This window comes from Phocoena phocoena, chromosome 14, assembly GCF_963924675.1.
Source record: "Phocoena phocoena chromosome 14, mPhoPho1.1, whole genome shotgun sequence".
NCBI classification, from domain to species: Eukaryota; Metazoa; Chordata; class Mammalia; order Artiodactyla; family Phocoenidae; genus Phocoena; species Phocoena phocoena.
This window is the reverse complement of record NC_089232.1, coordinates 79,554,864-79,567,678: the sequence shown is the minus strand read 5'-3', so window position 1 is coordinate 79,567,678 and position 12,815 is coordinate 79,554,864. Positions and strand designations below refer to the sequence as shown.

Below are 12,815 nucleotides of genomic sequence, written 5' to 3'. Positions count from 1 at the left end.
ACCATCACTATCATGCAAGAGGCATGCACTCTCCTAAAATCTGGAGAGAACACAGTGGAGAGACTAACAGTGGGCTGAAACATCTTTGTATAATCCATGTCCGGCAAAATACTAAAACTTCAAGTGCTGAAGGTTTTTACCTGGGGAACATTCTCGAGTCTTTAATGGCAAAATGATAAGAAGCCACTAAAAATACTTTAATAAGAACATCCAGTTATAGGAAGGAACTCAGAAAATGTGAAAATGTGGAAGCCAAACTTGGAAGAGGTCATGTAAGAAATGGATAGTCAGAGTGTCAGTGTGTGCAAAGTGGTTAAGGGGAAGCAGGTCACTAGGAATCTCTTTAGTCCTAGCTGCCATTTTTGTGATCCAAAAGAAGTAGAAGGGCAGGTAAGATATTTAGAAAGATGGGTAAGTTAGTCACAACAAAACTAATGGAAATTTAGAGGAAAAAAAATAGTAGGGAGGCATGGGGTAGTACCTAGAGGGTACTACAGATGCATCCATTGTTGATTTCTTTAAAAACTGGGTGATATGGGGGCTTCCCTGGTGGCGCAGTGGTTGAGAGTCCGCCTGCTGATGCAGGAGATGCGGGTTCATGCCCCGGTCCGGGAGGATCCCACATACCGCGGAGCGGCTGGGCCTGTGAGCCATGACCACTGAGCCTGCGCGTCCGGAGCCTGTGCTCTGCAACGCGAGAGGCCACAACAGTGAGAGGCCCGTGTACCACACACAAAAAAAAAAAAACACAAAAAACACAGCTGGGTGATATGGACCTTGCAGGAATCCCATGAATGGAAAGACATCTTAACAGTGAGAACAGACACTAAGAGAGAAAGGGCAGAGGGAAGGATGGGATATTTGGTGTTCCAACAGAGGTCTAAAATAAAGGAGAGAATACCTATCAGGATAGACTAACTGCTATTACAAATAGCCACAACATTTTTTGGGTGGCTTAACTCATTAAGACTTATTTCTCCCTCACATCACAATGCAATGCAGACAGTCACTGAGGAACCCGCACTTCCCTCCATCGAGTGGTGCCTCCATCTTTCAGAGCCTTGAGGTTCTACCATGAATCCTCTACATATGGCCAAATGGGGAAAGAAAGTGCGGAGTAGATCATGTTCATGGTTTCAGCTTCTGGAGCCAATGCTGTCAGTGGCTTACTAAACTTCTACCCACATCCCATTGGCCAGACTCCATCACATGGTACCTACCTAAGGGCACATTGTGGGGGGACATGTCATTCAGCTGTGTGCCCAGAATGAAAGGAAATGGGGTTGGTGGAGCCACTGCACTGCCTCTGCCCCAGATGGGTACAGAGCGTTCTTTAGAAGATATCACGATGAGTATGCTGACTGCCTAACGCAGTCAAGGACAGGGAAAGGGACGGTTCCCAAAAGGTTAAATGCTAAACTAGGGCATACAATACAATAGGCAGCTGTACTGAACAATACTTGTGTATGTTTGAAATATATTTTGCTTAAAATTGTTGCACTGAAGAGCTGTAGGTTCATATAATAAAACAACAAAATAGAAAATCATAAAGACATTATAACTGAGAGTAATCTAGACTCATTCATTCGTTTGTTCTGTACGGATTTAGCAAATATGTATTGAGTGCATACCATATGCCAGTCACTGTGCTTGTAGTACAAAGATAAAATGAGCAAAATGGACATGATTCCTGACCTCGTTCATCTTACAACCTAGAGGGAATACAGACAACAAAAGATGTAACTTCAAGGGAATGGGATTATTTACCCCTGTCTCTGATTTTGTTGCAACCACAATAACAAATGACAACTCTCTTAAGTTTACACACGCAAAGAGGAGCAGACGTTTTTATCTCCCAAGAGGTCACAATCTTCTGAGTCACATAAACTTCCCTGCTCACTAAAGGAACGTTTTCTTCCGGAAATTTCTGTAGGTTTTTGAGGTGTGAAAGAAAGAAAGAAACAAGCATGGGCATACAGTTAAAAGCAGAAAAAAACATTTTTAGCAAAGCAATGATATAAAGCAGATGGAGAGGATGAACACTCCTTCTGAACACCTACCTAGAGGGCCAATTTTAAAGGATGACAGTTTGAGCCAAGGACCTGGTCAGTAAAATCTGGGAGAAAGTATTTCATACAGTGCTAAAGAAGGAATCAAGAGGAAAATAAGGAGGATGATACACCAGATGGCAGCAAAAGAAAAGGTAACACACGTATAATTGACACCTTATCACTCCTCTGCTTACCACTGTCCATATATATTCCTCAAACCATGAAGTATTCACTTAAAAACAATTCAAAATACTATGGGATACAGGATGTAATCAGCCCCAGGGCTCACACACTGAAATCTATACAGAGTTTCAGACTTTAAATTAGTCTCAGGATAGACAGAGCAATCACCACCTTAAGACAGAAGCAGTGCCACACTCTGGCCAGGGACAGCCTTGGACACCTCATCTAGGGTTAACTTTTGCCTGGGGCAAAGGAGAGGCAGAACTGGACAGTCATCATAACAAGTAGGACATGGCACCCTCTCCTCTCTCCCCTCTTCCGACAACAACAACAACAATGATAATACATAGCATTGACTGAAAGCGTACTATGTGCCAAGCATACCTGCCCGCATGAACTCACAACGACGCAATGAGATAGATACTGTTTACCCACAACTTACATATGAAGAAACTGACTCCTGGAAAAGTTAAGTAACTTGCTCAAAGTTATCCACAGCCAAACTACTGAAGTAGAATTCAAACTACAGTGGTTGGCTTCTTGAGTCTGCTCTTTTGATGACTGTCTTCTGCCTCTGGTGACACTGTATTTCCTCAGTGTGAAAGAAGGCAGGATGGGATAAGAAATAATAGACAAAACGATTAGCAAACAATATTTTGTAATGCAAATAAAAATTGGGTTTTCTAATGTAGATATCTGATTGGCCTATTTCTTACTTTGTTATCCTTCTAATTGCCAAAATGTCAAAAAGAGTAGATGCATTTTCCTTAGTTTACTTTTAGTTCTTTCTTCCGCATGCCTCAGAGACTTAATGTGTTCTCTGCCTTCTGTTTCAAGGGGACCATGGGCCTGGGCGGTGGGGGGGGAGAGGGGATTCTCAGGGCATTTATTTTCCCTGGTGATTACTAAAGCAGTAAGCCTTTTATCCTGGCAGGGGGAGGGTTTGGAAAGGAGATTCAAAATATTGCATATTGATATTTCAAACTTTTGGCACTGTATCTCAAAGCCCTGACAACATTTTATGTTAATTATCCTTTTGAATGAAGGGAAGTTAAGCAAAGAAGAGCAGCCTGCTTACTCTGTAGTCTGGAGCAGGGCAGAATAGGACAGGCAGGAGAGAACACAGCATCCCATGCAAGTATGTTGTAAATGTTTGTGCACAGGATTTATCTTGGGATGGACAGAGGGTAAAAAAATTATTCAGTGTCAAGCCCTGAGCTACTTCCACTGAGCTCCTCTCAGACACCAGTAATGAACTCTTCAGATACTCCTCGCAGAGATCCCTGAAGTCCAGTTTATAACCAGGCCAATAACTCACTTTTGATCTCTGAAGCCACTTGTTCGATTCTCTGGACTTCAGGGCCAAAATGAGTTGTTTATTATTTATAGCAAGTATAAAAAAGGTCATCGCAAGCTGTGGTCAGTTCCAAGGATGGCAACTGGTATTCTCGTAACTTGCACGTGGGCAATGGCAAAATTTTTTAAAAGATTTATGCACATCAAATATATACAGATGGTCATTTTAAAGCCACTGTTTCCATCAATACTTATTAACCATCTAATCTGATAAATCACTGTATTTGGAGGCTGTGGGGTATACAGAGGCCTTCAGAAAGCAAACATGAACCGGAGACTCTGCAATTTGAGAATACTTAAGCAGAATCATCTATCAAAAAATTTTTTTTATAATATGTAACAGTCCTCACGTAAACTGGGGCCGATCAGCTAACTTCTCTGGAACACCAGTTTTCTTACCTTATGCAACGCGATTTTATCCATTCAACCAACAGTAGAGCCAGGTTAAAGACTGGCCCTGAAATCCCATATACCCTGGGTAGGTTGCTGGCGCTGGTATTTGGGCCTCAGTTTCTCGTTTGTTGCAGTGGGGATGTTAGTGAATCCCCTACAGAGGCAGGGAGATTAAGTCATTTACTTAAACACCAAGACGTAGTGCCTAGCGACTTGTAAGTGGTCAATACCTGTTGACTGTTTTCATTTTCATTACTGCTGATGGAACCCATTCTATACCAGTACCGTTAAAAAGGTCCAGAATGCAAAATTATGTAGAACACAAGTCAATCCCGAAGGCATTCACTTTTTAAAGAGGAAGAAAGTCAACAGAGATGTGTAATAAAATGAGATGAGAGCACTAAGAGTTTGTACCAGCTGCCAAGGGGGCACAAAGAGGAAGCACCCAGTTTTGCCTGGGTAAAGAGAGTAGGCTCCACCGAGAAGCTGCTGGAGCCCAGCCTTGAAAGTAGAACTAGATGTCTAAGAACTCTTCAGGACTTAACGTTATAAGCTTTTTTAAACTGTCGATCTAAAATTTCACACGTGTGAAAGTCATCTTTCAGCAACCCATATCCAGAGCACATTCATTAACTTTCCAACCAGGAATGCAATCATTAATTACTACTGGACACCCTTCTCCCACGAAACCAAACAAAAATCCCTTAGCAATGGCAGTTCTGGGGGTTGGGAAGCAAGATTATGTCCTGCGCCCCCTTCACAGACAGACCATTGGAGGCCAAACTCAGGCCCAGTCAGGGAGGGGGGTGGTCAAGGCTCCGCCTTTTCATTCGCGTTTGACACCGTGCTCCTTTTAAACCAGGCGCCGGTGCTGGGTCAGCAGCTTCACGCAGGTCAAAGGAGATGAACCGAACACCGCAGGCACAATTTCAAAGGGATCGGTGGCCGGCAGGAAAAAGCCTGTGCGCCGAGGACCAGCCCAGGGGCCCTCAGGAACCCAGGCTCAGGGGTCCTCAGCAGGGCCCCGGCTGCCCGCCTCTGACAACGTCGTTCCCCGCCCCGGGCCGCGCAAAAGGCTCGGGGTGCACTGGGGATTTTTCTCCACCCTCAGACTCAGCTTCGTCGCTGGAGTCTGTTCTCCCGGAACACGGAACGCGGGCGGACGGCGCGCCCAGTCACGATCGGTAGGCGAAGCTGCTGGATGGAAGCGCCCCGCCCCTCGCGCGCTCCCGGCCGGCGCTCGCACCTAGCCCCCGGGGGCGGCGCGCGCTCCGGTGTGCGGGGCCAGGGAGGGGCGGGAAGGGGCGTGGCGTGGCGGGGCGCACGCTGGAGACCCGCCCCTGCTCCCCTCCCCCTCCGGCGGAGATTGACAAGCCCTGGGCATCGGCCCCAACCAATGAGCGCGTCCGGGGGCGGGCCCTGGAGCCAGCTGCTTTGGCTACTTAGAGTCGTCGGCTGGGCTGTAGGAAACCAGAACGGAGTCGGGACTGCCCAGGTGGAGCAGGCGCCCCAGCCAACGTGGACCGGCAGGCACACGGGCATCGCGGCGGGGACCGCACCGCACGGATCCGCGCGGGGCAGAGCCGAGCCGCAGCCCCACGCGCCGCCCAGGACACGCTCGTCACCACCACCTCCGCAGCACCCATGGGGACCAGGAGACTTTAAAGGAGTTTGGGGTTTCGGGAGCAGGGAAATCACGGGTACGAAGAGGCAGCTTTCTTTGCCTTGGAAACGTGTTTTCTTCGTCCGATTGTTTGGACCCTGTGCCGGGTAGGAGGGAGAGGGGACTTCTGGTTGAAAGTGGGCCTCGCCACACAACCCGCACCCACACCGGCACACACACACCGCACTGGCTTCCCCCATCCTCCCCTTTCCTCTTTGTTAGGTTATTTTAGACAGAGCAGCCTCGCCCTGGCGCAGCCAGATTGGCTCTGCTGGGGAGAAGGCGAGAGAACTAAGGGGCAGAGTGCACCTGCCTGTGTGGGCAAGTGTGCCCGGGTGCGTGGGTGTACGTGCACTGGCGAGCGTGCCAGCGTGGGGTTGGAATAGTGTACGAAGGTGGGGGTCTGAGTGTGTCGTCGCGAAGGTTTGTCATTGTACGTGACATCAGCACACCGGTGTACCAGCCTGTCAGTGTCTGGACTCCAAGTGTGCAAAATTGTGCTGCTGTCAAGTGGGTGCCCGTGAACGTGTCCGATGGTCATTGCGCGAGGCGCTCTCGGGGAGGAGCACGGACCTAGGGTAAAACTGAGAGGTGGGCTGGGGAGGGGGGCGGCTGAAAATGTGAGCGCAGCGCGCTCCAAGCTCTGGAGCCCGAGGCGCTCCCCCTTTCCTCCAACCCACCCCTCCGTCCCTTCCTGGGTGTCCCGACTCCCACGCTGCCACACCCCGCGCTGTCCTTCCCACAGGGACCCCGCACGCCCTCCCGCGCTCCAGCCTCTTCTCTTGTGGGCGTTGGGCCGGGTTCCGGTACAAGGTCCGAGGCTGCGTGGCGGCGTCCGCTCTCGACCGCCGGACTGCTGGCTCCTGTGCCGGTCCTGGCCCCGGGGAGGCGGTTGACTCCAGTACAGGCGCGCGGGCGGCCAGGTCCCGGGGACACGGCTCGTCCTGGGGAGGGCAGCGCGACTCTGATCGTGTCTCTGGGTCTCCTCTGTGCTTCCGCAGATCCCCGCTTCTGGCCCCGGCCTCGCCGCGTCATTGATGGGCAACCAACTGGACCGCATCACCCACCTTAGCTACAGCGAGTTGCCCACCGGGGACCCGTCGGGGATCGAGAAGGACGAGCTGCGGGTCGGGGTCGCCTACTTCTTCTCGGATGAGGAGGAGGACCTGGACGAACGAGGCCAGCCCGACAAGTTTGGCGTGAAGGCCTCCCCGGGCCGCGCTCCCTGCCCGGAGAGCCCTAGCCGTCGCCGCCACCACCACCTGCTGCACCAGCTGGTCCTCAACGAAACTCAGTTCTCCGCCTTTCGGGGCCAGGAATGCATCTTTTCCAAAATGAGCGGCGGCCCTCAGGGCGCAGACCTGAGCGTCTACGCGGTCACGGCGCTGCCCGCGCTCTGCGAGCCCGGCGACCTGCTGGAGCTGCTGTGCCTGCAGCCCGCGCCAGAGCCGCCCGCGCCCGCCCCGCACTGGGCCGTCTACGTGGGCGGCGGGCAGATCATCCACCTGCACCAAGGCGAGATCCGCCAGGACAGCCTGTACGAGGCGGGCGCGGCCAACGTGGGCCGGGTGGTGAATAGCTGGTACCGCTACCGCCCGCTGGTGGCCGAGCTGGTGGTGCAGAACGCCTGCGGCCACCTGGGCCTCAAGAGCGAGGAGATCTGCTGGACGAACTCGGAGAGCTTCGCCGCTTGGTGCCGCTTCGGCAAGCGGGAGTTCAAGGCGGGAGGGGAGGTGCCGGCCGGCACGCAGACCCCGCAGCAGCAGTACTATCTCAAGGTGTACCTGGGTGAGAACAAGGTGCACACGGCCAGGTTTCACAGCCTGGAAGACCTCATCCGCGAGAAGCGCCGCATCGACGCCAGCGGCCGCCTGCGTGTGCTCCAGGAGCTCGCCGACCTTGTGGACGACAAGGAGTAGCCTGGGGGAAGCCGCCCGCCCCTCCAGCCTCCCCGCGCCCCGCTCCCTCCCCCGCACGCGGGCTCCCAGGCCGGCGATTCAGCACCTCCCGACCCCCTTGAGTGGCCACCCGCAGCGGCCAGCGCCCGGGCTGCAGCCTCGCATCTTTCTGGCAAGTGGCAGGTAGTCCCAGGAACTGGCCCCGGGACTGAAGGGGCCGCTCCCGCCCGGCTGAGACCCCCAGTGGTGATGATGGTGTTGGGAGACCCAGCGTGCGCTTGCCCCTTGAGTTGTAAGTGGGGAGAGGAGAACGGGCCGAGGGAAGCAGGGACAAGACCTCCCCCCAAGAGTCACTGGTCTAGTGACTAACACCCGACCTACTAGAAAGGGACCATCACCGCCCCAAACGTGCACACACAGACCGGAGGGAGGTGAGAATGGATCCTTTCAGGGCACAGCTCAGCTCTAGTATGGATGTGTCCCCAGACTGCAGGATTTCCAAGAAATCGAGCCTGTCCCTCATGCACTTGTGAATAATTCCACGAGGGAGCAAGCACTTCGGGACTCCGGGTTATCCCGAGGCTGCCCGGGACTTTTTCAGCTCTCCAGTCCCTGGTCTCCTGACATTGTATCCCAGGCTCCGGGCTAAGCAAGACAGTGTTTGTTTTGCTTCCCGTTCTTTCCACCTAGGGAAGCGAACGCCACTCCCCACCGGCATTTGCCTGTGAGTCTCCCTTGCTGGCAGAAGGGATGCCTTCCCGGTCCCCGGAGGATAATGGCGCAGCGAATTTGATGGGCGAGCCGGCCCCGCCCCCCTGGCCAGGAGAAGGCTCTCCAGGTGTCCGCGAACTTGAATCTGTGAAAAGGGCGCTTGTTCTCAACCCTAGATGGCTCCCTCCTTGGGCTGCGTTTCAAAAATAACCACAGTTTTAAAGGGGTTGGAGGAGACGGAGGGGAAAGACATGGCAACATTCCAGAAACCAGCATTATTACAGCACCATGGCCAGTGTATTTAGTTTGGCTTTTCCTAACGCAGAAATCTCAGAAGGTGGGGAAGTGGAAATAAAGTCTTAAAATCGAGAAAGCAGTTGTCCAAATATGTCAACAAAGCCTATCGTGTTGATGTTTTTTTATTGACCATTTTAGCAACATGCTAATAAAATTTCAAATTGAAATTTTTATTTTCATGGCTTTAATCCATGATAGTTTAAATACTGGGGGCCATTAAGAGTGGATTTAGCTAAGAGCTTAGCTAACATTGCCTTTTCACTCTATTTTTCTCAAACCTTATGAGAATTCTGTTTTTGAATATTGTAGTTAATTTTTTGGCTTTAACGGCAGCCCTAGTAACGGTGGAGTTGTTAATCCATGTGTATATCGTGCTGAATCTCCATCAGTTAAGGGGTTTACTGCTTCGGTGGAAATTGCTAGCAGGTTCCATGATGTTAATTTCTCGATGTTGTATACCACTACCATTCCACATTTGCATTTCTCTTTTTCTTCCTCTCCCCCTGATCTTCTTAAAAAACGAATGTAGAATTGGTGGCTTTTTCCCTCTTCTCTTTAGCCAGTCCCACAATTCATTCCTGAAAACCGGAAAGAACTTCTAGGATCAGGTCGATCGTACGGTTTTCAAAAAACTTAAGGCTGTTTGAAACCCCTTCCTTGGGTAAGGACTTACCAACTTCTCTTCTGTGCTGCAGCCCCAGCCTGATTAACTGTTACTCGATTCAATGTGTGTCAGACACACCTCCAGCATCGACGTCCCGTCCCTTCCAGGGGAATTTGTCAAATAACGGTGTTTAGCTAATTGTTGCAAGCAGTCGCCTACTGACAGTTGTGAGTTGGACAGCAAATATTATGGTCAAAGCCAGTTTCTTGGCATTTCAAAAACAATGCAATAAAAACTAGTCGAGGTTAGCTGCGACTGGAAATGCCTTTCTTTTGTTTGTTTTCATGGTAAAATGATTCATCTCTGTTTTGTTTTTTGGTTTTCAGCCTGGATTCATTCCCTGATCTTGACTCAAAAGGTCAGCTCAATGAACTATGAACTAGAGTATTTTTCTTAAGCCTACTGAGTGATTTATTTTTAAAAAAACGTTTAAATGCCTATGCTTTTCTTTCAGCACATACAACAGCAAAACTTTTGTAATAACTAACTTAACATTTGCATGTATGGAGAACTGGAAATCATTTATTTCCCTAACTTATTCCCCTTTCAAATAACAGATGTCGGATCCTAAACCGAAATTCTTTATTGTATCTACACAGCCCACATTCTTTACTGTGTCCGCCTACTGTATCTTGGCTCTCTGCTGTATTAAATACCATCCTAAGGATTTGTTCGAACAGGACTCCTTCTTGACATTTTGTCTTCTACCTGTCACTCAGAGGGTGGGACTTTAGCAAAAGAAATGAATGGTCTCTCACACCTGAGATTTATTTCCTCTGATGGCACATAATCTGATTTTGCTCTTACTAAGAGGGTCACTATAACAGAGGCTTAGCTTGATACTTGCTGAGACTAGATTAGCAATAAAAATAAGAATTTGGCAGCCAAAGTAGCACTCATGACTATATTGGTCTATTAAGGATTGGGTTGATGTTGATACTTCTACAAATTCACGATAGAAAAACACTAGTTACAAAGGGAACTTGAAAGGTCTGTATATTCCTTGTATCACTCCTGAAATATTTGTTATCTGTTGGTCAATGTTAATAATAACCAGTGGCAGAATACTTCTAATTGTAGTACAGCATGAAGAGGCTATTATCAAGATATTGTCTAATAGTTTTATGCTGGAAAACATGTCTATTTTTAGGACGTTCTCAATGGGAATGACAGCAAGAAGGTGGAAGGTCTCTTGGAAGATGGTACCAGTAGACTTGATTTTTATTATTAGCAGATATAATATCTCTGGATGTTATCAGAGTTCTAGAAACTAAGCCAAAAGCCTCCTGACGTTTAAATAGAAGTCAGGGATTTAGTCTGGGTTTTCGTTATCCTCGAGAGAACAGAGCTTCATAGTAACTTTCATGATGTTGAGTGTGGCCTAGCTGGTGGTCGGTCCCGTCAGTGATGTGGTGCAGAAGAAAACTATCCATAGACCCCCATCCTTTCTCACTTTCAGAAGGTGATTCTGAAAAGCAAACTACTAAAAAAAGATGAATATTTTTACTTCAGGGACTGCTTTGCTACACATTTGGTAATTAAGGAAAAAAAAAAAAGGAGGTAGAATGGGGAGAAGGGAGGTTAGGCTTACTTTAAACAAAACCAGTCCTGAAACACTGTTATTCTCAAAGTATATCTTTGTATATAAAAAAAAAATTCTGTAGAAGTTACATGTATTGCATTTCTTTTTTAAAAAATTAAAAGTATATTAATAAGCCAAATAGATATAAAGTTCCTCAGTATTTAAAAATTTAAATGCCTGTCATGACTGTATTTTATTAAATGAAGCAGTACCATCAAGTCACTGAAAGTTATAAAACACTTGTGCCAGATTAGAACATCAAACACAGATGCAGCTGTAAGTTCAGTGATGTTACCTGATTTTACTAGACTTTCAGAATTTTGATGTTTATCTTCCTCTTTGTGTCATGTTTCTGTGGTGAACACTTTTGTTTGAATAATATTTTCTTTTCCAGAAAAGCATGCTATTGGTGTTTACAAAAGAATTACCTGAGCGATCCGTTTATCCTAACAGTTTTCAAACATTACCTTATTATGTTGTGTGTGTGCTTTCAACATCCCTAAGAATTCAGTGTCTTTGGCATCTAATAAATGGAGCAGGGTCAAATTTCAGTGAAATTAATACTAACTGTACAAACATAACAGAGCTACCTGATTTACTTTTATCTACATGTCTATTTTTAAATCATTCTGCTTTCTCGTTTTTAGACAAATGAAGAGAATCTAGTTAGGTGGGCCTTTCAGAGATGATTTGCCACGTGCATAAAGGGTCTGCAAGTGAAAAACACAGGCTTCCAGATTTCTGGAAACATTAAGAACTGTGTTTAGAAAATGGTTGTCTGAGATCCAACTCGATATTTTTGCTGACGATTACTAGCTATTAGCAGAATATATATATATATGTGTGTGTATGTGTGTTTATATATACACACATTTATAATCCTTATACATGTGTATGTATACATACATATAATAATTTACACAGGTCATATATGCAAATGTGCATGTGTACACATATATATAAATACATTTCTACCTATAGCTAATAATTGTGATTTCATTCAGAGATATAGATATATGTACACACACACATGCAAACTATTTAAAAATAAAATGGAGAGTGACTTGAGATCTACAAAAACAGGAGGAAACATTCAAGGGTGCAAAATAGCTAATGAGTAACTGGGACACCAAGGCAGCTCTGCCTAAAACGAAGCATAAACAAAAAGAAGAAAATGTGGGAGTTGCACTTAGTTTTAGTCGCACTTTTAGAAAACTATGTTCCTTGTTTCTCTAAAATTGACAAAAGATTCAAAGGAAAGCTGTAAAGATTAAAAAGTAATTGCAAAAGAAGACACGAGATGAAGTGGAGAGGTTATGAGATGATAAAATAAGCTAATAAGCTTTTCAACAGGGGATACCTGTTCTCCATTCGAACCGAAGACAGAAAGCTAAGATCTTATTTTCCAACCATTTCGTAATTTATAAAATCTCTGATTTCATAACTCATAGGTTGTATGTTTACCTCATTTGAACTTGCAATGTAAGAGATTTAAGCATTTGAATACATTAGGGAAAAGGAAAAATAGTCTCCTCTGCCCTTACTGGAGGTGAGTTTTGTGATTATTGCATCCATTGGCAGCACCCAGATGAACAGTTCCCCATACTGTGGGCTTGGCACATAGCAGGTGCTCAATAAATATAAGACTGTGGCATTTCTCTACTTTACATGGTTTTCAGTGATACTTGATCACTAGGAAAACCAGAAATCCCACCACCTGGCTTGTCTGTAAGGGAAACTTAAATTTCTTTCACAGAAATCGGAGGGGTTTCCCACCTCGGAAGGCTCACAGAAATATAATTTATGAAGCTTAAGGTTGATTTCAGTTAAAGGGTATTCTGCATGCTCTGTTTGCTTCTAGGGAAAACAAAAACAAAAACAAAAAAATGACTATCAAAGAATCCAAAGAGAAAATGTTCTCTTATCATTTGCTTGGAAAGGGGAAAGCGAAATAATAATTCTGACAAAAACTTCCACAACTTCATCTCTCATTTACCTCAAGGAGAGATTTTTCTCG

At 47.0% G+C, this 12,815-nt stretch overlaps 1 protein-coding gene across 1 annotated transcript; it reads left to right on the top strand.

The window, feature by feature from the left end:
- The first annotated feature begins 5,101 nt into the window (after positions 1-5,101).
- LRATD1 (LRAT domain containing 1) lies at positions 5,102-9,064 on the top strand. Its single transcript, XM_065891241.1, has 2 exons — positions 5,102-5,683; positions 6,648-9,064. The coding sequence occupies exon 2, from the start codon at positions 6,684-6,686 to the stop codon at positions 7,563-7,565; it is 882 nt and encodes a 293-aa protein (XP_065747313.1). The 5' UTR covers positions 5,102-5,683; positions 6,648-6,683; the 3' UTR covers positions 7,566-9,064.
- Positions 9,065-12,815: the final 3,751 nt, after the last annotated feature.